This window comes from Trachurus trachurus (assembly GCF_905171665.1).
Source record: "Trachurus trachurus genome assembly, chromosome: 16".
In the NCBI taxonomy this organism is placed as follows: Eukaryota; Metazoa; Chordata; class Actinopteri; order Carangiformes; family Carangidae; genus Trachurus; species Trachurus trachurus.
The window spans coordinates 21,586,802-21,611,417 of NC_139902.1; the positions used below are offsets into that span (position 1 = coordinate 21,586,802).

The 24,616-nt window shown below is 43.5% G+C and overlaps 1 protein-coding gene across 1 annotated transcript in view; it reads right to left on the bottom strand.

The window, feature by feature from the left end:
- LOC310999437 (eukaryotic translation initiation factor 3 subunit H) overlaps positions 1-24,616 on the bottom strand; it is a 56,627-nt gene that overhangs the window by 22,499 nt on the left and 9,512 nt on the right. Inside the window, exon 3 of the mRNA XM_083989866.1 lies at positions 211-378. Coding sequence (XP_083845992.1) covers positions 211-378 — 168 coding nt within the window. The remainder of the gene's footprint in view (positions 1-210; positions 379-24,616) is intronic.

The window sequence follows — 24,616 nt, forward strand, 5'->3', positions numbered from 1 at the left end:
GAACAGACAATGATATTAACATATTTGATTACAAACCATGGGAGGATGAGTGCAAAACCAATAAACTAATTGACTCTATGTTTAACCTAATGGTGCTGGCCTGTCTGGACACAGGCCCATCCTTCTGGACTCGCTCCCTTGTCTGTTAAATGGCTCATTAATTGGTTGGGTTGTAATTTGGTCGACAGTCTTCTCTGTAGATCTACTCACCATAGATGAGCACAACTGACTCCTCAATGGCATGCTGGTAGCTGAACTGGGAGTCGAGCAGGGCTCTGCTGACAAAGGAGCCATAGTAGGTGGACTGGTACCAGCCCACATGCAGATGGTCAATGTTGACGTGACGCAGGGACCGCATCATCTCCATCTGGTACTGGACTAGAGGCAGAGAGAGAGAGATGGGAGTGGATAGAGAGGATGTGAGAGACAGAGAGGGAGGGGGAGAGAGAAAACATTTAATTTAGACTTATTTAAAATCAATTAGTTTTTGTTGTTTCCCGGATCTGTGAATATCTGGTCTCCATCTGGAACTGGACATTGTGTGCGGACTGTGAGAAAGGAAGAAGATGTGACAAACATAAGAAACACACAACGGAAAATAAAAAGCTGCAAGCAGCAATGAACTGGCCCTCCAGCTCCTGTGCCCTGCAGGGGATCTCACAGCACGTCGGTTTGTTTAGACTATTATGGCTCTTTTGTGCGTCTAGCATGTTTTGGAAGCCTACCAATTTTTGTGCATGTCGTTTAAACACAGGGCAGGGGCTCAATTTTCCCTTTAAAACACCGACAAGTGTGTGAAGGAGTTGATAGAAACAGAGAAAAATAAAAGGCTTCGTCTATCAAGTGGTTGTAGTGGAGATTTCTAAAGCAAACATTAACTGGGATCACAAGTCACCTCCTCATTCTTTATGTCGGTAAATATACGCTGCTTGGGAGACAACAGCAGCTGGATAGATACACAGACAGGCTTCAGCTATTGGAGAATGGAGAGAGGGCCTGATACATTACGAGCAAAGCCATTTCATTACGGCAGACACATTCTAAGGACGCGCGGCCAGAAATACAAACAACCTGTCTCGCCAGGCTGTAAGTAACAACCAGAGCCAGCGAGCAAAACAGCATCTCCATGCAGGCTAGCTGGGGGAGGTTGATAAATCAGGGTGTTATTGGGCAGCTGTGGCCCCACAGACCCCAGTCTGTAGAGCACATCCTTCTCCTGCTGGGGCTGTTAACAAGAACAAACCGAGGGGGTGGGGGAGAGAGAGGGTGAAGATGGAAAGTTTGAGGACAGAGGTAACGGAGAAAGAAGGTGTTAAAGATTGGGGAAGAGAATGGAGTGAAAGGAAAGTAATAAGTTGAAGAGAGAAATGGTGGAGAGTAGAACAGAAACAGAAAGACAAAGGAGGGGAATAAAACAAAGTAATGTCGCCTTATTACAAGGACGACATTTCTCTTTTGGCTTCTTTCTAACGGCCTGGATTCGACCTCTGCTGGTGATGTTATGTAAAGCAGGAAGTGACTTAAGTCAAGATACATTAACATTTCAGCTGGTCACTTCTAGGCATCTGCCCTAACAGAGTCCACATAGCACACACAGCAACAGCCACAGCTGCTGTTTGGGGTTCAGCAAAGTCTGAAGCAATGCGCCCAACGCTTTGATTGATCTGAAACTCTGCCCATCTTTAACCAAACACACACTCTCCATGTGGTGAAAAAAAAACATGGTAAGGGCCTTCTTGTACTTGAACATTTTACTCTTGGGGGGGTCTGAGGTGTCTGTTGCTCCTGACAATAAAATTTCAGTGAATTTTAACAGCAGCTGGATTGGATCAGGCAAGGGCAAAGACAGGCTGAGTGGCCCTATTCACACAGCCCGTCCTGCAGGACTGGACTGTGAACCAATCTACCCTTTTAATCTAGCACTTTCTCTACTGATTGACATGGTCAGTGAGACAAAGGTGAGCAAAGTAGATGGACAGGAGAATACAGGGGGGAGGAGGAAGAGAGGAAGATGGGGTGGGATATGAGGGGAAAAAGAGATAGCGACGTTTCATTCACATTCTGTGAAAACCACAGGGGGACGTGTCAGGTAGTGTCTGGCGCCGTGTGTGTGTTTTAGCTGTGATTTCTTTAGCGCAATAGAGCAGCCACAGGAGGAATATGTATATAGTATATTTCACAGAGGAAAAAAATTAGCTGGTCGGAGTAGCAGGTGGGAGAAGATACGACTGTCTTCTTTTGTAAATCTGTAGTGACGAATGAGAAGTAAGGTGAGAATTAAAACGCAGAGTGGGAGAGGCAAGTAACAGAAAGTAGAAGGGGGAAAAAAAAGAGAGAGGGTACGAGAGAAGAAGAGAGCGTTCGTGACAGACTGAGAGTTAGTCTGTTGGAGAGCGGCTCTGCCCAGGGGCTGGCTAACAGCAGACGCCAAGACACACAGAGCTGAATAGAGGAGGGGGGAGAGAGGGAGGGGGGGGGGGGGGGCAGCCTGCCTACCTAACTACTATATCTGCCTTGGCACTCCTATGCCAATCAGTATGGGTACTTACCACTCAGGTGCCACTGATGCGTATACCTGCCCCAGCACCCTATCATTAGTGGGCAAATTGTGCACAAAGTGATCTGTCTGGAGAGCGAAAGCTGAAGCTTGCAGGACTGACAACAGCAGCAGGAAAACCAAGCGGCTACCCCTCCCGCCTCACCTCTCCTCCTGGTTCTCTGTTACCTTAATGCGTGTTTGTTTGACAAAATTATAACTTTTTCTTTTAACCTTATTGTTTATTATTAACAAAATAGATCTCTCATATCTGGATTGACCCCAATGTTTTAAGAATTCTTATACAGATTCTTAAACATTTTATTATAACAAAGAGATGTTTCATTTGTCATTATTTGATCAGACAGTTAGCTAATTATTGCCTAAATAGCTGAGGGACTGGGGAACTGTAAAGAACAGATAGGAAACCAAGGTTTTTTAACAGCACATGATAAAAAGGCATGGAACTGAGAATGTGTAATCAGTCTAAATAAGTGACAGCTAACCCACCCCTTTATAGACTGTGTTACAAGTCTGAGCATCCGTTAACAGGGCGATGTCTTTGTAAGTGACAATATGCACAACTCACAATCAGCAGCTTTGCTTTTTCTATCAACCTCCTCAGCTGCGGTACATTCAGGAGGACTCCAAAGTCAACGACTCCTTTCTTCATCTCATGTTAGAGTTTAAATTGTTGGTGGGTATTGGAGGTTTTTTTTTAAAGCCATCTCCAAATTCTTCTCAATGTCCTTGAGAGTTCTTTATAACTGGTTGTGCTCTGAATCTTTGTGTAGCATTCAAAGACTTAACTGTGAAAAGGCATGGATCTGGGGGAAGGTTATGCAATCATTTCTGAAGTGCCGAGAATTTCAAAGGCTCAGGGTTGGCTCAAGAGTAATTCTAAGAACACGGGATGCTGTGGTGTTCCCGCAGACTTGGTGGGTCAACTGAGCAGCCAAGTGACCAAGACCCATGGGGGAGCATGCACACAGAGACGGGAACTACTGAAAGCAAGGTAAGATCGTTGTTCAGGATAGCAACATGGAGCGTTTCACGAACCTTACTTATTTGTAAGTGACACAGATGATGAAGCTAAATGGTCAAGAGGCAATATTCCTCTGAATTACAAAGAATTCACTTTGAAAAATGTAACTTCAAAATCTGATATATACACTGCATAGTCACTTTGCAGCAGCAGTTGTATGTATCCTACTTGAAAGCAAGTATTAAGAAGAAGTCTTTGTGTATAGAATGTAATACTGTAGGGAGTTGTCCTCGGAGCATATTGACCCAACAAACTGGGTTAAAACATTTAAGGTGACTATCCGTCTGGGTGACATTTTGCCCAGGTCACAGCAAAAAAAAGATGGACGACACATGGAGGCCAAGTGACATGCTGCCTGATATCTAAAGTAAGATTCAGATGGCTGAGAGAGACAAGAGGTCAGAGGCAGCTCCAGTCAGCTCATATGCCACAGATCTAAGACAGAGCACGGAGCCTTGTAAATGCCATAGGACCCTGACTCCACTGTTTGTTCGTAAACCAAGAACTACAGCTGGGGAAAAAAACAGCTAAACAAATTGTGTGGCCATAGGATATCGGGGTCTGTGCTGTATGTGTGTGTGTGTTTACTCCCCAGTAGTGTGAAGTAGTGAAGCCTCCGAGGAGATCTTTGCATGTTACTATTTAAATCAATCATTAAATCTACAAATATCTGAAGTGGAGAAAAAAATAGAATTTGAGAAAATGTATAAAAAGAAGAAAAGATTCAAATAAGCCAACATTTCTAAATGTTGCCCCCTCTAACCCCAACCCCTCCAGCATCACAGACTCAAACACAACAAGGAGAGAGAAAAGAAAAGCTTTTGTATTAAAATCTACAGACGAGGTTGAATAATTGGCCTGGAATAATCTGAATAGTGGAACATGAATGAATAATGTTTTCTGTTCGTTCAGCTTCCACTGAGGTGGAGGTGACTTGAAGCAGAACACTTGACCATGAGCCACTCTTTCAGACTTGAGGACTCAAGTTGGCGGGGTATCTCCGACGTGTCTAGCAAATCCTCCTAACATTGATTGTCTTGGTACAAATAAAAAACTTGCAAATTCAAATATTTTACAGAGTTAAGTGGGTTCAGGTCAAAGAGTTAAGCATCAATCAGAGTTGGCGAACCTGTGCATAACAGATCTTTGCTTTTCTTTCTCTCTCCTTTTCTGAAAGGACATTAACAGCCACCACGGATCACGGAGCTCTTTCATGAGCCCTCACGTGGTAGAATTACATCAATATCTTTCATATCTGGACCCTGCCTGGGATCATGACTCAAGCATACGAGAAAAAAAAAAAGATTGCAGGCTGCTGTATGACAGCCTTGTTTAGACACCATCTATATTCTCTGTACAAAAGAAAAAGGGACAAAAACAGGACTTCTTGCTTCCCCACTGTTGCATTACAGAGACGGATGGTAATATTCTGTGGACATAACGGCAGCATTAGCCAGAGAATAGCCAATTTAACAATATCATCAAGGCACGGAAGGGGAGCGTGCACCGCCGTTTGCTATTCCTCACTCATTCCTACTGCCCTGCCGCCTCCCCTATCAATCAATCCGGGTCCCGGGGCCAGACAGAGAATGAGTCTGCCCATTCCCTTAGCACCGCTTGATTATATGTGAGAAAAGAGAGGAGAGGAGAGAGGAGAGGGGATGGTGTGTGCGTGCGCAAGAGCGAAACAAAATGAATGTGTGTTTAAAAGAGTACATGTGAAACCATGCGTTCGGTGAGAGGGAAAGGAAAATGAGGAAGAAAACAGGACGCGATGCTTAGCGGGAGCACGAAATGTGGGGAAGCGGCGATGTGATTTCGTTTTCACGAGCAGGTGGGTGTGCTTAAATGTGTGGAAAACACACTGGAAAAGAGTCTGTGCTATGTTTGAAGCCTAAGGACGCCATGTACTGCGTGCTGTACATCAAAAGCGCGATTGTGTGTTATGTATGGCGGAGTGGAGGTATTTATCAGCTGGAAGCTAAACTCCACACCATGGGCAGTAATGTTAAGAGTCATAATCAACATGGCACTACCAGTGAGTGTGTGTGTGTGTGTGTGTGTGTATATATATATATATATGTGTGTCTTCGCAATGAACCAGACAGATAGTCCATACTCTTAATACTCAATGACACAAGAGGTGAACTGCATCAGACCTTGCATGCTGCTGCAGGCCACAACATCTCAGCACAGGCAGTGAGATGTGTGTGTGTGTGTGTGTGTGTGTGTGTGTGTGTGTGTGTGTGTGTGTGTGTGTGTGTGTGTGTGTGAGCATGCACGTATCTGCGTGTCACAACACATTCTAATCACCACCTTGACAGGCTGACGGGGCCTTGCCTGAAAAGTCTGTTGTGGTTTAACACACACACAGACACACACTAGATAGACGCATTCACACAGTAGCTGTAGTTTATATCCACTAATGTCAAGTTGAGCAGATGAATAATAGAATAAAACGGTGTCAAATGTCTGAAACTCTGCGAGCTCCATTTCCTCTACCCTCCATTGCCCTCCCCTACTTCCCGGGTTTTTGTGAATAGAAATTCTGAGTAGTTTAAATTGAGGTTAGATGAGCCAATCAGACCTCTATCAAAAATAACCTGATTACTCTTTGTCTAAGACTTTCCCCGCTCTTACTCACAATAAAGGTAAGATGATGAGCTTTAGATGGACCACTGATCAAAGACAGTTTATGAGAAACAGTGAAGAGGGAAAAAAAAAAAAAGTTCCTATAAGCTTAGTTTTAGAACAAAAATATTCCTGTGACTTAACTGCACTCCGCAGAGCAGCAGTGGGGTTCAGTGTTTTTGTACTGCCTTACCCTGCTCATGAAACAAAAAAAACATTTTTACTTTTTGATGACCTGTCAATATCCTCTCAGAGTTGGAAAACGTACACATAAAGTGTCATTCTGGATGATTGATGGCACTGCTAGTTCTTCTGGATGCTCTAAATTACTAACTCCTCATATGCTGCCTGTGGTGCTCGGTGGTGACAACAAAGCATGCTCATCTCTGCATTTCATAAATACTTCAGAGTCAAGAGAAAAAACAAAACTAATGTTTAGGTGCATTATAATTTAAAGATGCCTCGTTCTACCAGTGTTTTGCTCAGTGGGGAGATGGGTGTGGTTCCACAGCTTCACCAGTTTCTTTAATCTTACCCTCAGGAGTCGGCACACCAAGGGCCAAATGTATAAAACTCTGGATATATTTAGGTGTAGAAATCTGTGTGCGCACAAAACAGGAAACATGCATACGCAGTCTTTCCGTCAGATGTATAAAACTCCACGTACGTATATTCCTACATGTTTTTTTCCCCCATACATCTCAATTGTCTTGAAATACAGTATGCACATGTGCACGAGTCCTTTGACCATGCCGACGATTCAGCATAGATGGCTTCCGACACACCCCCAGTTCACTGTTTTGCATATAAAAGGTCAGGGGTTAATTTGAAGAGAAATTGCAGAACCAAGAAAGAAACAGTTGAATAAGAAGCGCCATTTTGCCAGATTGTGAAATAGAAGTCAATGTTGAAGAAATGTATAAAACCAAGCAAGGTGAATGGCAGGGTGCAGTAAATTCGGTGAGTTCTGAGCCATGGACACTGGAGATTTAAAAAAAGAAAAAGAAAAAAGCAGTCTGACTAAAAAACGTAATGCTAAGAAGCACAAGCTACTGGCGGAGGACAGGGAATCGCAGCGCTCTCTCCGTTCATTGTGCGCACGGCTTCTGTCCTGATGCAAACTGCTGTCAGCGGCATTGTGCCAGATGAATCAGGAGACACAGATCCAGTTTCAATCGGACATGCAATGAAAACGAATTAGTTTGTTCTTTGTTCCAATGTTCATTATTTTATTCATAGACTGTGATGAAGACCCTGGTGCCTCCGATGTCAGTGCGCAACAGCCGGACGCACGCATGTGTCCTTACCGACCGTGTCCTATAATCACAAAGTGATTACTGATACTGCGGGAATCATCAAAAGTAATAAACTAGGTTTTTTTTAAATGTCCTCTTGTTTCATTAAACAAGCACACTTACAGTCACTGCATCACATCAAGACGTAGTTGGTGATCATAATTATTATTAACACAATGTAATGAAAGAAAAAAATATCTAAATGAAATGTCTCTCAAATTCACACATTTATTATCCTTTTTGCCAACTCGCAACATCACAATAACCTGTGTAGACGGGAGCCTACGCACAGTTTGACACATGGGTACCAATACATTCTCTGCTCTCCATTCTGACGTTCATTTACTTCTCTGAGTTGTGAGGTGAAAATACCATCAGCGTTTTCACATTAATTTCAGTCTTTACAAGACCGTGACAAGACTGCTCCTTTAAATGCAGATGGATTTAATTTACCCCACGTACGACCAAACAAAACATTCCATACAAAAGTAAATCTCGATGTTTGAAGGCCTTGAGACTATACCGGCCTGTTCTGCTTTGTTGTTCTACTGCTGCTTTCCTATATTTACCTTCCTTCCTTTAACCTTGCTACTCCTCTGGATTCCCTAAACAGGGACAGAGAATACCTGATGATAACACACTTTTCCCAACTCTGAGTCTGTTCATCATTTCGAATCCAGTCCTCAGCTCCTGGAGGCCCAGTGTGTCCTTGATGCCCTGTACATTTTGGGTCTATATACCAGTAATTCATTCTTGAGGGCAAAGCTCAGCCTTCATGAACTGAAATAAAATCAGGCTTAAAAGTGAAAATGACACATCCACGATGAATAGAAAAAGAAAAAATGGATGCTAAATTATTCTCAAGGACACTTAAGATCTAACACAATCGAATGTATGGCAAAGTGTGTGCCCTGTACCCCTGGGGTCAGATATTCATATAGATATGCAAGGAAGAAGAAATGCGATATTGCACGGCGAGCATGGCAAATCTGGTCTGAAGTCAATGGTGCATTATTCCAATGTTACGGATGCAAGACCAGGATAGTAAATAATAAATATTAATATGTGCCTGCATAGGCAGGTGCACAAAGTGTGTTCACTCTGTTAAGTTGAAGCAGAGTGGGCTGAAAATGAGTTTAAGATGTTTGGATAAGTCAGGTGGATCATTACAGCACAGCCTCAGGAGATCCGACCGTGCTTTGTGATATATCGTGTCTTGCGTAGCATTGTCATGCATCTTGGACGTCTCTTAGGTCATAAATGAGGCTCAACTGTTTTTGGTATTCATTATCTAAACTAAATTTATCTCGTCGCAGTTTCATAATGATCCCGATGTTTATTTACATTTCTGATAATATAACATTAGAGATGTCTAATGTTGTGTTTTGTTCCATTGCTTCACTGCATTAGTTTGCTCAGCCCCTCAGGTCGTACAGAGTGTGTTATGTGCGTACATCAGGACTGAGCCCGCTGGCCACTCACAATATGTAATGAACTTACCACAAATAGAAAGGCATTCTGTGAGTAACACTGCCTCATTATAATAGCAATGCGCCAAGGTGCCGGCGTGACTGGCTTTTCAAGGGAATGGAAGATGACGCTGATTTGTTCTATTGCACGTTGCACCAAAACACTCCCATGAATTATTAAAATGGACTGAGTACAACGCTTTTGAACCATGCACCTGTTGCAGCGACCTTTTTTCCACCGTTGAAATAGCAAAAAAAGTGATATGGACAGACACACTGTGAAAGGATTTGTGCCATGCACTTTGGACTGTTAAAATAGAGCTTCTAACGTGATAATGGCATGGATGAAAACGTCTTAAAATGCTGTTTCCTCCGTAAAACCCCACTGAACACCAAACCTTCAATAAGCTGATGGATGACGTCTAAGTATCATTCATTAGGATGCGCTTCTTTTGTCCCATTGGCACAATACAATATGCCAATTAGACCTTGAGCTACCTGGTTTTGCCCTTGAGTGAACTCCTAAGTGCTTCCTGCATAAGCCTTAGATTGATTCTTTTATTTGTTCTCAATCTCACTTTCTTTCTGTCCCTCTGAAAGAAAAAACAATTTTTGCTTTCAGCCACCAAGAGAGACACGTAGAGATGAAGACCGACAGACACACACACACACACACACACACACACACACACGGAACACACGGAACACACAGGCACAGTTTGTTGTAGGAAAGGGCTGACTAAGCAGCTGTTTTTTCCACAGGTACAGAGCAAGCTGGAAGCTGCCAGGCACCACTTATTGCAGCTGATAATAAAGACAAGCCAAGATTAAAAAAGGAAAGTGAAAAATAGAAAATAACCACACACACAAACTCTCATACTAAACCTTGCCCCCACCAAAGAGCTGAAGCAAAATTAACAATAGGGAATAGAGCCACCCATGTTCAGAGGCAGTTTCTATTATGGTGATTCTCAACCGAGCCAGCACTAACCCTGAGGATACACAGAAAGATATTAAGTATCAACAATTTGACATAAAAATAACTATAAAATGCATCTTTAAAAAGGAACTATGCAAGTCTGGTCGCTTTTCCACTGTTTTGCTAACCCTCCTCCTAGCCGTGTGCATTTGTTTACAACAAAGCCGGCGAGAAATCAATCAATACAGCGGTGGATAACGTCATATCATATACGATGTTACAACATGTATATTTGTGTAGTTTAATCTGTCATAAAGAAGAGATTACGGTTTACGGGGCGCATTTGTGTTGCGGTGCCGCATAGACGAGAGCCGGGACACCGGACCATGTGGCGCTGATCTTGCAAGGTTGGTTTTCAGCCCAGAGACACAGTAAGTGATACACACATGGAAGGCAGAGAGCCTCCATTGTCCCTGTAACAAGTTAAGCCATTTATTATCACAATTATGCCATAACCGTTTAATTAAGGTAAAAATGTAGCATAGTTGAGATACAAATACTGCATTGTTCCTCTTTAATGACACAAGTCCTAAAGCGAACACTCAAGAAAGCTGGAAAGAGCTTTTAGTAAAGAAATGGTTGTAAGAACTAACTGAAGTGGAAAATGATGAGTTGTGACCCTGCCTGTGCAAAGGTTCAACTTGAATGACGCAAACCTTTAGCTAAATTTCACTGTCAGAATAAGACGCTGTCTATTTTCAAAGCATAATTTCCGGCAAACTGACGGCACAAGTTTAATGGTACTGTCAATCAGCATTTCTCAAGGGTACTCTACGACGCAGATGACTGTAATAACAACAAATTAATTAAAAATCATGACTGTTAATTTATGTAATGATTTATTAACATCACTTTCTTCAGTAGGCTTATTGCTAACCTTATCTCAGTTCCCTTCCCAATTCTCATGTGCCTCACAGCGCACAGCGAGTTCAGACACGTTCTTTTCCTGCTGCACCTCTGAAGAGAAAAGAGGACAAACACTTTTTTTCCCCACATATTGTCAAGGTCAGCTGGTGCTGATGTGAGAGAGCAGATAGCTCGTCCTCCCGTCATGGCATTTTGTCCGTCCACGTGTTCATCTGTCGGAAGGAGGGAGCAGTGATAAATGTGCGAGTTGTCGGGAAGTAAATGGTGGTATCGAGTTGTGGTCTAGTCCAAGGTGTCAGGAGAAGCACGGGGCTAATTTTCAACAGCAAGGCTATAATGGGATGTGTGTGCCTGTTTGTGAGTACGTCCATGTGTGTGTGTGTGTGTGTGTGTGTGTGTGTGCGCGAGTGCACCCACCGTGGTTCATGTTCCACCTGGCACACTGGATTAGGTGCAATTAATCTTGGTTAAGCAAGCCCTGCGGAGTGCTGTCTCGCTTCCACGTGCGCGCACATACAAACACACGCCGGGCCACAAACAGGGACGCAAACACCCTCGGTGATGCGGTGATGAGCTGATGCACGGGAGAGGGTGAGAGCACAGTGAAGCAGCTGCTTTGCGTGCATAACACACTGACGAGTTCACCATATGCACATTTGACAGCACCGCTTGTCACGGGGCTTTGTTTTTACAGAGGGAACGGGGAGATGATGCAGGGGGGGAGAAAACACTGTGATGTGGATTTGTTCGCATACATATGTGCATATCCTGTCTGTCTTTTTGAATGGGAGATGAGGGTAAAGGAATTCTTATTTGATCTTCTTTTAGCAGCCTGTATACTAAGAACATGTGAGAAGATCAGAGTTTGCAGGTATAGTAGCGGGGGGTATCATAGCCTATTTCTGCCATCATGACTCATCATTACTCCATATAAAAGCCGCGTGAGGACATTTACATTTCAGAAATGGGGCATGTATGAAACACAAATCATTATAAATGTGTCAAAGTGCGCGCAACACAGGCATCCTTGTGTTTTTAATAAGTTGCAAACTCTGAGGCTGAATAATGAAGCAGGAAGTACCAAAAATGCAATCACCAACTTTACAGCAGAGATAAACCTGTTTACAGCCTGGTACAAAAAGGTTTTGGTCTTCATGACAACTTTTTTTTATTGATTTAGGTTTAAAGTTCTGCATAATTGAGGGTAACTGTCAATCAAAGGGTAAGCCACTTTGATTGACAGTTGGCTCAGCCTATTGCTTACCACAGGCTGACGTGCACCAAGTCCACATGCCCCTCTCAACTTCGCCCAAGTTCGGCGGAGTGCACTGGCGAGATGGCGACTGTGGTGCTGCAGCTCACTCGAAGCTTCAAAACCACAACAGCCACAGAGGCGATCCAGGTCCATCTTTTTATGTTTTGTTTTTTTTAAGCCTATGGTTTTTAATCACTTGTTAAGAGCCCATGTCTTCTTGTTAAACACATCGGTTATCCCTTATTTCCCCATTGGCTACACTTGCAACTCACAGATGCAGCAGCTGGACTCACTGTGTTTATACACAGGTGGAGGGTCCTTTAACCTCTCTCATACAGGCTCATCAATATCCTACCTTTGTTTAAAAAAACAAAACAAACAGAACCACAGGAGCTTTGGTGATTAACAGCCCAACAGAACAGGAAAGTAGGAGTGAATGTGTCAGGCATTCAGGTTTTAGGTAAACATGCTTTGGAAAAGCCTCCCAATCCTCACTCCTTTCACTGTCACCCTCCCATTTACACCTCCTTGCCTTTCTTCTCCCTCACCATCTTGTAATTTATTTCCCTGAGCTTCTCTCTCACTGCTGTTTACTTGTACTGTTTGTTATCCAAGTTCTCCTCTGCCCAAACCCTCAATCTTTTTGCCTGGTTGCTCTCATTTTCCCTCATAACTCCCTCAACATCGAACCTCCCTTCCCTCTGCTCTTGCCGTACTCAGCCCTTTTTCTCCATTTCGCTCATCCTTGTCACATCCTTCTGTCCGTACCTTTTACCCTCCCTACGACTCCCTGCAGCCCACCTGGATTAGCAGCAGTCTGCGGTAATGCATTCTGACCCCACCTCCACACACACACAAAATTTAATGTGGGGCCAGAATCGTGATGAGACAAAGGAGCAGATGAATAAAACAGTGGAACTGATGGCAATGGTGACGGCACCCGGGGGACCCACACTCTTGATTTATAACGCTGGGTGAGCATTCAAAAGCAGATACTGCTCCGGCTCGCTACTAACAGCCAGTCTCAGATCTACAATACACGGGGAGAGAGAGAGAGAGAGAGAGAGAGACAGAGACAAAGTTCACTGAGCTACAGAGAGAGTGGGGAAAGGTGAGAGTCTGGGGACAAGGAGCAAAAGACAATGAACAAGAGTGTTTATGAGCATGGGAAAGGTGTCCCCCAAATACATAACAATGCACATAATATCTTCTGTATTTCCCTTAAAGGGTGGACTGCCAAGTGATTTCTAATTAGCCTCACTGAGGGAGAGCAAGGAAAAACGGAGGTAATCAATTTCCCATTTGGGGCAGGTAGAGTGATCTATTGAAGGGCTAACCCCAAGGAGGACCTTATCAGGACAGGAGAGAGCCAACTTTTTATAAAACACACACCCCAAAGACACACACACACACACACGCGTCTCACTGCATACTGAAGGGTGTATTTACAGCACGGAGCAGAGAGATCTTGGCAGAGGCATTTTAATCCCCCTGACTTCAATTAACCCACCATGAAAATGTCTGCCACGGACGACAATTAAAGCTCCCAAAACCAAGGACTAACCTTGCAGACCCCACTGCAGGAAAATGCTGATGTAATTGGCCTTAATTAGTTCTGTTTGTGTTTTCACTTCCATTTCTTTGCTTTGGTTTAAGGAGATTAAGATTTTTTAAATTTTGTTTTTACAAACATCCCCTCCAGTGTACTCTTTCCAGCATGATCTCTCTGTAGCTAACTACTTTCATTATTGTTTTTTGGCAAAAACATACTAGAGAAATGGTTGGAAATTGTACTGCTGTGAAAGATTTCATGTCTCACCCTGCACTGTGGTTACTGTATACAGTCTTTATTTGTTGAAAAGTGCAGCACGCCTTGGCCACACTGAAAAAAACAATTTGTTTAGTGCTCATTTTGCTGTTATTCAAGACTTGGGGGCAAAAGAAAGAAAATCCCCTCAGCATTAATACAGACTTATGATGTGGGTGCCCCACTTCAGGAAAACTTCTGAAAGTAAAACCAAAATCAATATAAGAAAACACATTTCTGTCAAATTCTAAACAAACATAACATTGATGAGCATCTTTGAACTATCCTCACACATGCTGGAGCATGCATGGGAATGGTCTATCTGTTGTTGGCCAAATATAGTTCAGCCTGACTTTGAGTTCATCTCAAATCTGGGTTCTTGGACATCACAAAGAGTGAGGTAGCTAGCTTCATAAATAATGAAAAACATCTGCAGACCAAAGCGGGCCAGACGAAAATGAAGGGAAGGAGGATAAAGGGAAGGCAAGGAGACTTGGGGATCCACTACAATCTCAAGAGATGTAGAATATTCAGTGGAGGTGTCAAGGACCATTGGATGGACAATGATGGATGGAGAAGTGCCAGAAGAATAAGAAGCAGGTGCTGCAGCTCTCCTGCCAGACACAGTCAAAGCAGAGGAGATTTCCACACCACTAAATAAGAATTCCTTCCACCAGCTGCTGTTTATCCGTCCAACACCATTACAACATAGACGCTCGCTGAAAGACTGAGGGGACCGCTGTGATTAACTAGTTTTATTTGAGGCAATCCTTACTGACGACTGTAAAATTGTTTAATATCAATTTTAGAATTTGTTCCACAGGCATGAAGTGACCTTTCTACCCAGAAAATTGCTTTTGTGTTTTCTAACATGGAAAGGTCATGCTTATTATTTGTCTTAAAAAAAAAACAGCAAACCACAAATGACAAAGAAGAATGTAACAGTAATTTAGGTGTGCCTGTTTTCATCTACTTGGTGCTATATCACAGAATTTAATCATTTGCTTGTGGCGCAGCAGTGCCACTACCAAGCGCTTTATTGAATAGATGTGCCAATACGAATACACGTTATGTAGATCAGTATTCAGAATAGATATTTCCCTCATTTAAGGTGTTGTTTTATCAGTCCATGGTGTGGTGAGGTGAATTCACCTCCCTAACACTCACTACTGTCAAGTTTGAGTTTGATCCTGCTGACCCTTTGCTTTACTGAGAAGGTGTGACTGAACAGCACAAAAGAAAATGCTTCTTTTTTTTCTAAGCTTGAGCCCCCGCACTAGGACTGCCAATAACAGCTTTCTAACTATTAGATAATCTGACAACTGACACAATGGGCTGGTCAATGAGTGCAGGATCTGGCCTCGACACTTTCTCAAACACCGAGTGTAAATTCTAAGGCAGCAGCAGGCAACTTCCTGTTTTTAGAAGAGTATTAGCAGGGACTAAAGGACTAAAAGCCTCTCCCTGGGTCTAATAAATAGACAACACAAATAGTGAAATAATCCTTGCATTTTTGTGACTGATCTCACTGTGCTCTATGGAAAAAAAAAAGATCACAAAATAACCGTAGTGAAGGGGTTTGAAGTGTAATGTGCTCAGCTTCACAAAGAGACGAACCAGCTGTAGGGATGGGTATCGTCACGATTTTATTTTTTATCTTGATCAAGCTCAGACTTTTTTTTTTTTTTTTTTTAATAGGAAAGCACAAGAGGAACAGGGTTTTAAATGATAGGGCTGATTTGTCTCAGCCAGTTTCTGCCTTTATATGAATGTTAATATCATTTGTGGTGAATAAGAATCATCATCAATAGATTGCAGAAAGCTTTCATTTTAGCTATAACCTTAATAATGCAATGCAACAAAATAGATGAAAGTAATTTCTGTTGCTTTTTGATAATTGGGCAGGTGGTTTGATAAAGTTCTTATTGGCCATTCGCCTTTTTTTGCTCTGAAAGCAACAGCAAGTTCAGTATAGGCGTAAACATTATCACCTCCAGTGATCTTCTGTAATCTTTACCTGGTTCTGCTCAGCTGTTTGATGGTGTGTGTGTGTGTGTGGCGTGTGTGGGTGCATGTGCGCATGACAGACATATGGGACGAAGAGTCATCGATATTGACGTTAACCTATTTTCTTAGGCATAATTATGGCAACTTATCTCTGCCGCCATACTCTGCATCACATTTATAGTAGCATCTCTACGCAGCAGTGACAGAGGTGTTCCGTGGTTGAGTGGACCGAGCACACAACCCATGTTGGCATTGACCAAGAGCAAAGTTATCGAATCCCCACATTCCCCCAGTCTCTTTCCCTGTTTTCCTGTCTCTCTTCACTGTCCTATCAAATAACTTAACTTAAACACACAGCAGTAACAGAGGTGCAGTATGGAAGTTCACAGAAATCAGATTCTGATGTCAGGTAGCTGCGACTGCTTGTTTTTGTAGATGTTTAGCATTACAGCACTTGTGGTAAGTCATCGTTTAAAAAGGACATGGCATGCAACATGATAAATGTACGTAATTTTAGCAAGATATGTAAATTTTAACATTTTCAGCCAGACTGCATCCTCCCTCGTTGTATAAATCACTGTGTGCACCAACAGGACCCACACTGCCGTCCCATCCAGTGGCGACTGGTCATCAGGGGCACGTCAGGAGAAGGAAGAAGTGCAAACCGTATGTTATTACTAATCTTCAATGGTTATTATCTTCTATAATTTATTATCTACAAATATAGCATTTTTCTAAATTATATATAATTTGTGTTATGATTTTAGTTGATGTTTTTCCCTGTCTTGCTGGATCAGACCACAGTTCTGCTGATTCCCGTCTGCGGTAGCTATGGTTACAGAGGCGTGTTGGTGGGGCAGAGCTGGAGCTGCCCCTCTCTCTCAATGCAAACTGTACTGTGTAAGAAAACACAACTGCGCATGCTCAGAGCGTTTATGCATTAATGTAGAAGACAGGAATGTGATGGACAGTGGGGCAGTCAGCCCGATGCCCCACCACATCTCACATGGCAGAGCTGATTGGTCTCCGTTTGTGACGTGTCTGGACAGTCGGCAAGAAGCGGGAAAAACAAAACTCTCTCAGAGGAAACATGGACATCCACGAGAGGAAACTTTCTTAGCTAACCCTGATCTAGCTGATATAGCTAAGTTAGCTTAGCAAATGATCAACGTCAGCAGGTGGACCAGAGGTTTTCACAGTGTGATCATCTGATCGATACAACGCTGATCGAACAGCTCGATCTTCTCAGAGTTGGTTCAGTCACTCTCTGTGTTTTGACTGTGAAAATACGGCCTGAAAAACAGAAGACTGGAAATCTGACCACCCAGTGAAACGTCTCTGCCTCCGTTAACATTCATCCATGAGAACACCTGCCGAGGCAGTGCCGGTCTACCGGACCGTCGGAGATGAGACCGACCGGAGATCGCGGTGCGCGCCGAGGAAATGTTCTGAATGACTTGGGAGTGAATTGCTCCGGCGGTGCGGGTCTGGTTCGCCAAGTCCAGCAGTAACAGCGTATTCATCATCATGCTGCCTTTTGGGTGATGGTCTGTAGCCTCGTAAACCAGCCTCTCGCGGAAATGCATTTCATTTCATTTCTCGGGAGAGTCTGGCCTCATCCCCCCTCTAAGCGTTTGGGGTGGGCGGGAGCTGGGCGGGAGTAGTAGCAAAGACGGTTTAATATCTTTGGTAGTAGCGTTGACAGACAACCCCATTCAGCCAATCAGCAAGTTGGTGTAGTGACGGGGCTTTGCACCAGTCGGGCCCTGATTGGCCAACGTGCTGTGTCAATCACAGCGGGCGACGCTGATTGGCTCGGCCTTCTGAGGGTTTCAGTCCAAACGCTTAGAATGGGGATGAGGCCAGACTCTCCCTCGGAATGAAATGAAATGCACTTCCGCGAGAGGCTGGTTTACGAGGCTAGATGGTCTGTGCATTCAACATGCATTCAACATGTTTATTTACTCTATTCTATTGTAATCCTAATCCTCCTAAAATTGTTGTTGTCATGAGGTTGTTGTTGTCGTCATAAGGTTGTTGTCATAGAATGGATCTGTTTTCCTAACAGTCGTCTGTGTGCTCCGTTGTGGCCTTCAGTATTGAGCTCTTTGCTGCTCCCTCCCTGTTCTCTCATTTGCTCTGAGCTTATGACATGGAATATTGCATTCTTCATTTAGGCTTGTGTGATTGCTACAATGCATGGATCCCGGATGAACACACCAGTAACAAAAAAAGCACAGTCGTTTTTCTGGTGTGCAGCCTTTCTATTAAATGGTGGTGCCCCACCATTTTTTTTTTTTTACATGTAAAACCGCCACTGGTCCCATCAGAAGGCAGCCCTGCCTTGTGTATGCAACACACACACACTTTGATCAAGCAGAAGCTTTTTGGAGCAAAGTGCTGCAGACTGATGGAACAAAACTCAATCACAAAATGTATGGCTGGCAAAGAAAGAGAAGCATGTGGGGAGAGGGAGAAAAAAAACAAACATCCAACAAACCGTTAAACGCTGCAGTGGATTTATTATGTTTTGGAGTCTTTTGGCAGGCAGAGGCGCGGGAGGTTCAGACTCTGACAGCAGCACGCAGTCTTGACTTGTCGCAGCAGGACAAACACAGGTGTAACTAATAACATTAACGAGCACTCTGCTCTGTGCTCAGGCTCCGCTCCACCAACCAGGAGCCAGCACACGCACATGTGGCTGCACAGGGCCGTGGATCTGGAACGCCTCGAAATGGGATGCAGCCGTGATTGATGTAATTAGTTACATCTGTGTTTGACAAGTGCGTTAAGCATTTGCTTTGAGAAGAGCGTGTTGGTCGTTACTGTCAAAGAGTTGGAGGCTGAAACGTTGTTGGATGCTGATGATACTAAATATCTCAATCATACAGTGCATGTGATACGGCAGCCTACGAATATCTTTACAACCAAACCTATACGAGCAAATGTCAGAGTTAAAATGTTAACTGACCCTACATTAAAAACTGAAAAAAAAAACTTTTCAGGTAGAGAGAGAGGGGGAAGTATGATTTCTCTTCAGAGTCTGAGGTGTTACATTAGTATAATTCAGAGCAACGGTGTCATATTCACGTCTTCCTGCAGAGGCTGTGATATTGCTTGGAAAGTATATACTGAGCAACAACTGTGCAGATTTAATGGTGTGTTCCGGGCAACACGTAACCCGTGTTTTTCCGACCTGTGAACTCATACCAGTTCGATCTGGTACGAGTTCACGGGTAGTAGGCCTAAGTTACGAGTTTGACTGCAATTATAGTGCACTTTCTGGAACGCTGCATAACTCTAACCTGAGGTCCAATCACACAACATCTGTGAAAGCACCAGCTGGGCATGTAAAATAAGAGTGTAGGGCCTTAACATGGAGCTACAGCTCAACTGCTTTTCCAGTCTGGTTGCTTTTCAGGGTTACACATCTCAAAATGTGTAAATGATGGCAAATTTCAGAAGTACTTGCGCTATTCATTTCATTCTTTTTAGTGCTTTAGTTTCACCAACCAGATTTTCCTTGCAGGAAAAAGAGTCTTTGTGACACAGCCAAATGACATTCCCCCCAATCTGAAGTTGTGCAGCTAATTGCTTTGCCGAGTAATTTCAACAGTGGCAACAAGAGTGATATAAACAACAAATAGCGCAGTGAAAAGAGGGTGCCAATCAGTAAAATCAACCTTGTTAATGACTACAGGTTGTTTATACATCAAGAGGAACTTTCTGCGTCCTTTTTAATTAACTGTCTTGTTAGGAGTGGAGAAGCAACAACCTTGTTATATCTTGTCACGTCAAACATCCAAATGAATGGCTCCTTGGCCAAGAAAAGACCATCAAACGCTGTCTAAGAGGCCTGGCCGCAAAAAAAACTCTAATTACCGAGTCAGAACGCATTGCAAACCAAGCACCCTCGAAACTTGTTTGTTTCACCAGTGTGACAACTGTTCCCACTCTCTGGGCCAATATGAAGCATAGCACGAGCCCAGACAGGGGGCCTGGCAGCCCCTACCACCTGTGCTAGGCAGAGAGTGAGTGGCTTGGCATGGGGCAGCAGGATAGCCAGAAGGAAGTGCTGTGCTATAAAAATAAAAAAAAATAGTTTCAAGGGGGAAAAACCCACGCACATATGTATATACAAAATTATGCAATCATAATTAATATGGACATACTTTAACCAAGGTCTATATCCCAATACAAAACACGCATTTTGTCCAAATATACCACACCAAAGAGTATCCATCATAATTGTTGTTGGACTGGGTACCTTCCCTGTGGTGCAGGTATTCTCTTAAAGGGGAAACTGAGAAATAACCCAGTTTTTAAGTCCAAATTTTCATGGGCTGTCACTGATGCACTGCTGTCTTCACAAATATAAAACACAAACCTCTTTTTAAACACATATTATTTTAGAAAATTAATGCTTGAATCCCAGGACATAATTACCAGCAGGACATTGGTCGGGTGCTTATAATTTCTCTTTCCAACAGTATCTTGCTTAATTAATCCGCCTATGGTTGTGGCAGGGAAGGAAGGAGGGTAGAGGGGGTAGGTCGATACAACGCGGAAGAGAAGGAGGGAAGAGAAAGATAAAAGACGGGACGGTGAAAAGAGCAAACGCAAGGAAGCTGCGTCAGTGATTGCTGAGGAGAAAGAAGGGAAACGGTGGAGGAGAAGGGCGGGGGCAGCTCTTTTACCTTACTCAGTGTTAGAGAGAAAAGGGAGGGGAGAAGAGAGAGGGGTTTTAGAGGGTAAAAAGGGAAGAAAAAGGGAACAAGCTAATTTTGTTCTACCTTCAGGATACCTTCTCCTCCTGCTGAATGCAAGTGACAAGGGTTGAATATCAAACATTTTCCCAAAATTGGTGCTGAGCAACAGTTAGTGTGATACAATCCTTCCTTACAAGTCACATAGGCTTTTTAAGTCTGGGTTGCACTGAGACGCATTTCAATTGTTGAAATAACTGATATTAGTTATTCAGTTAGTCAGATCGAACCAAAATCAATGAAATATAAAACAGAAATAGTTTTGTGATCCACCATATTGTCATATCAGCTATTAAAGAAACTGTTTTTAGTATCATGAACTGTGGTGATTGACCCTTTGACTTGTTTTTGTGCTTTCCTTACCATTTTGATCTGAGTGCACCACCTCCAATAAAAAATACCTGGTGCACTTCTTACTTCACTTACGTAATTTCTCTGCTGTTTGGAAATGGGCAGTGAACTCGGTGTGCTGTGTGCAGAGTGCAGCTTGCAATCTATTTGCATGAGCATGTAAGAGCAGATGGGAGCCACTGGCCCCCTGTTTTTTTACGATAGCGCTTGGTGAGAGTATAAAAAATTGAAAACAAATCTTTGTAAACCTGTATAAGAATAGACAGGTGCATGGCCGAACATGTGAGGACGAAACAGGAAAAAATACACGCCCACACGCTGTCAAAACTTGAAGTGCAGTGACATTTTCAATAAACTTACACTACGCGTTGACAGAGTGCAGAGGTTGGCGAGAGCCATGGGGAGTCCACCATATGGACGAGCGAAACAACCGAGCTGAAAGCTGCAGAGTTGATTCTCAGTGGACACTGGGACCTGCAACACTTGCTACATGCTCATCCAATAAGGCATCATAGAATTAATACCTGAGAAGTTACGTCTCTTATGCGACAAACCTTTTTTACAACTGCTAAGCAAGTGGCAGGTGCGTCTGTTCGTGTCAGAGCTGCTGAGGGTCACAATTACTACTTTGCCAGGCCTGATGTAAATTTTGTTTGTCCTTAATAATCCCTCGACAGTAGAGTCAAATAAAATCTGAGACCACTCAAGATAACTCTCTGTATTATCTCACCAAAAGAGGAGGACCAGAGCACATGATTAAGATGCTACTTGTGTGCCCGTTGCACAAAATGCCTAGAGAATAACTAACTGCAGCACTACACATCTCTCCATATATTCTGCCAGTGATACAAGGACAGAGTATGCAAGGACATGGGTGATAGGAAGGCTGGGGTCCAGCCAAGGTTTTCCTTTTTTCTCTGTTTTATCTGTGGCTGATTCTGCTGTGCTCACTCGATTACTCTCTTTCTCAACCTTTTTTTCTCACTCATATTGGTCACATTTGCTGCCATGCGCTGTCCTGCAAGTGCAGCTCCACACTGGCACCTGTTGATGAAAACGCAGCATAGCATTCACACGCACCACACGCACGCTTTCTCTAAAACACACACACACACAACAAAAAAAAACCACACAATGTCACATCGCTGCCAATCCTGTCCATCTTTCTTTTAGAGATGGATTGGAGAAGTAATTCTGATCCGAGAGGCCTCTAGCAGGCACTCAGGTACATACACACACACAGAGACTATATGCGGGTTGAGGCAACGACGCAGCAGAGAGACAGATATAGCCACACACAGAGACCTTGGAAACCAAACGTGCTCTGGGTGCCTGATTGAAGGTAAATAGAGTGCATGCTGCTCTGCTGAGTCGTTATACACCTAAATCTCCAGTCTTATCTGGGGGTGTAACAATTAACTGATATGTATCAGAAAGTCAATACAATAGGCAGAGATAGGGCTATAGCACAAATAAAAACACAGTGACCCAGCCAAACTCATCGAAAATTGATACAACTGTCAAAAACTGATTTTGGCCAAATATCCTCCTGCGTCTATTGTGTGGGCATGAGTATGTAGTGTAACTTTATGTGGGTGTGTGTGTGTATTTCTGCGTCTAACTCTCCCTTTTCCTGCAAAGTTTCTCAAATCATATACCTACTTCAGGCCATCCAGTTCCAAAAAAAAAAAAAAAAAAAAACCCAGCATGGTACAGAATAATAGAAAGCTGATTGAAACATTACTCCCAGAAGCAGTCGACACAGCACAAGTTACAGCAACGCGAGTGGGAGCAACGACTTCCAAAGCACACTGGCTCCTACAGTAACTACTCCGAGTTTAAGGCAATAAGCTGTTTTATTGCCAAGAACACACACCCAGCTAGCTCTGTTGAAAAGGCTGGATTTAGGCCGATGATGCCGACCAGGGTTTTTGCCAGTCTGCAGTATTTCACTGAGAACTGTACACAGAGGACGCCCATTGTTTGTCATTGTTGATTATGTGGCAGCACAGACAGTATTTTGGAAGCGCGCAGTTATTAGCTACTAAATAAAAATGTGAAATATAGGTATGCATGGCATCATCGGAGCAGTATATCTCCATGGTTTCACAGTTAAGCTCTGAATCTTGAGCCTGAATTTCAATGACCGCAACATTAAGTTCACAGATCCTCCAAAGAGACATGATTTATTTCAAAGTGCAATTCGCCCACTGCAACAAAGTCTATTGTTCTTTGTGCTGTGCATCTGCAGTAGGTCGAGGCAACATGCCCCGAAATCAGCACAGATGAACACACTAACAATTAGGGTAGACAGAGAAGAGAGACAGAGAGAGAAAGGGAAGTGAGTGGTCTGGCTGGTCAGCTGTGTGCGTGGGTAGATAATTCAGGCTGAAGTATGAAAACAAAATGACCAAATGTGCGGGAATAAAATCCATTTTTCATGTTTTGCCTCTCTTACTCTCTTCCCATTTACTGTGATTTAGTAGATGAAATTGCGTGCAACGTAAACACACTTCGTGGGGAGAGACAGAGGTATTCAGCAGTTTACGGAGTTGTCTCTTTTGTGCCGTGCCTTTCTCCATCCATAATCATTTCGACAACAAACGGCACGCGCGACAATGATGGAGTAGCAGCACATTTCCGCTCTGCATTATGATCTGTGGTGACAGATAACCTGAAGTCTGTCACCTTGAGAGGAGTTCTGCTGTAGCTCTGTGCATTTTTTTTTTTGCAATGGCTCGTGGCAAAGCGCTCCTCACTGAATCCCTTGTTAACTAAGACAGTGACAGAGGGAAAATCCAGCGCATCAAAAGTCAACAGGTACAACAAGCCGTAACACTAACCAACAGAGACACGCACGCTTTACAGTGAGCTGTTCCTGCCACTAACAACCTTCAGCCACCATTGGCACCCTCGTCTCTTGCTGCATTTTCCACAGTTGCTCGTTAGCAGGATTTTCTCCCTTTCCTTCGTTCCCCGCATCTGCTCACCTACCCGTCCTTCAGCCTGACTTGTGGCGGATTTTGTTGTGCTAACAAGGTTCTAGGTAACAGCGTGGCCTGACAGAGGAGAGGCTGAGGTCAGAGGACACGGCATCATTTGATATAAACACTGACGGGAGGCAGGAGGGGAAGAAAGCGCCGTGTGCGAGTGCAGATGAAAACTAAAATCAAACCCTGTGCACGTTCACAACGCCCACCTGAAACCTGAAGCCTGGAGCCGTCCCACCCCTACTCCGCTGCCCTCGCACATCAACCCCTGCTCCGACAGTGCAGGACGCCCAGCACCTAGTTAGCTTAGTTAAAAGGCTGCATTGTCCTTAACAGTGCTCTTAGAGACTTCTTTCACACACACGCCTTTGAGAAGTGTGTTGTTGATTTGATTGCACTTCTGCTCTTTGCATCAGTAGTTCATTGTTGCTTTAACAACTGTAGAAAATGTGGAGCGCTGAGAATAGGGAACCCCAGACAATCATTCAAAGACACATGGTGAAAACTAACTCAAAAGTTAGAATTATGTTGCTTTGTGTTGAGATAACAATTTGAAGACACCGTTTCAGAGGCATTCAAGGACTCTCTGTTTATTCGCAAACCATGTTTTTCAATCAA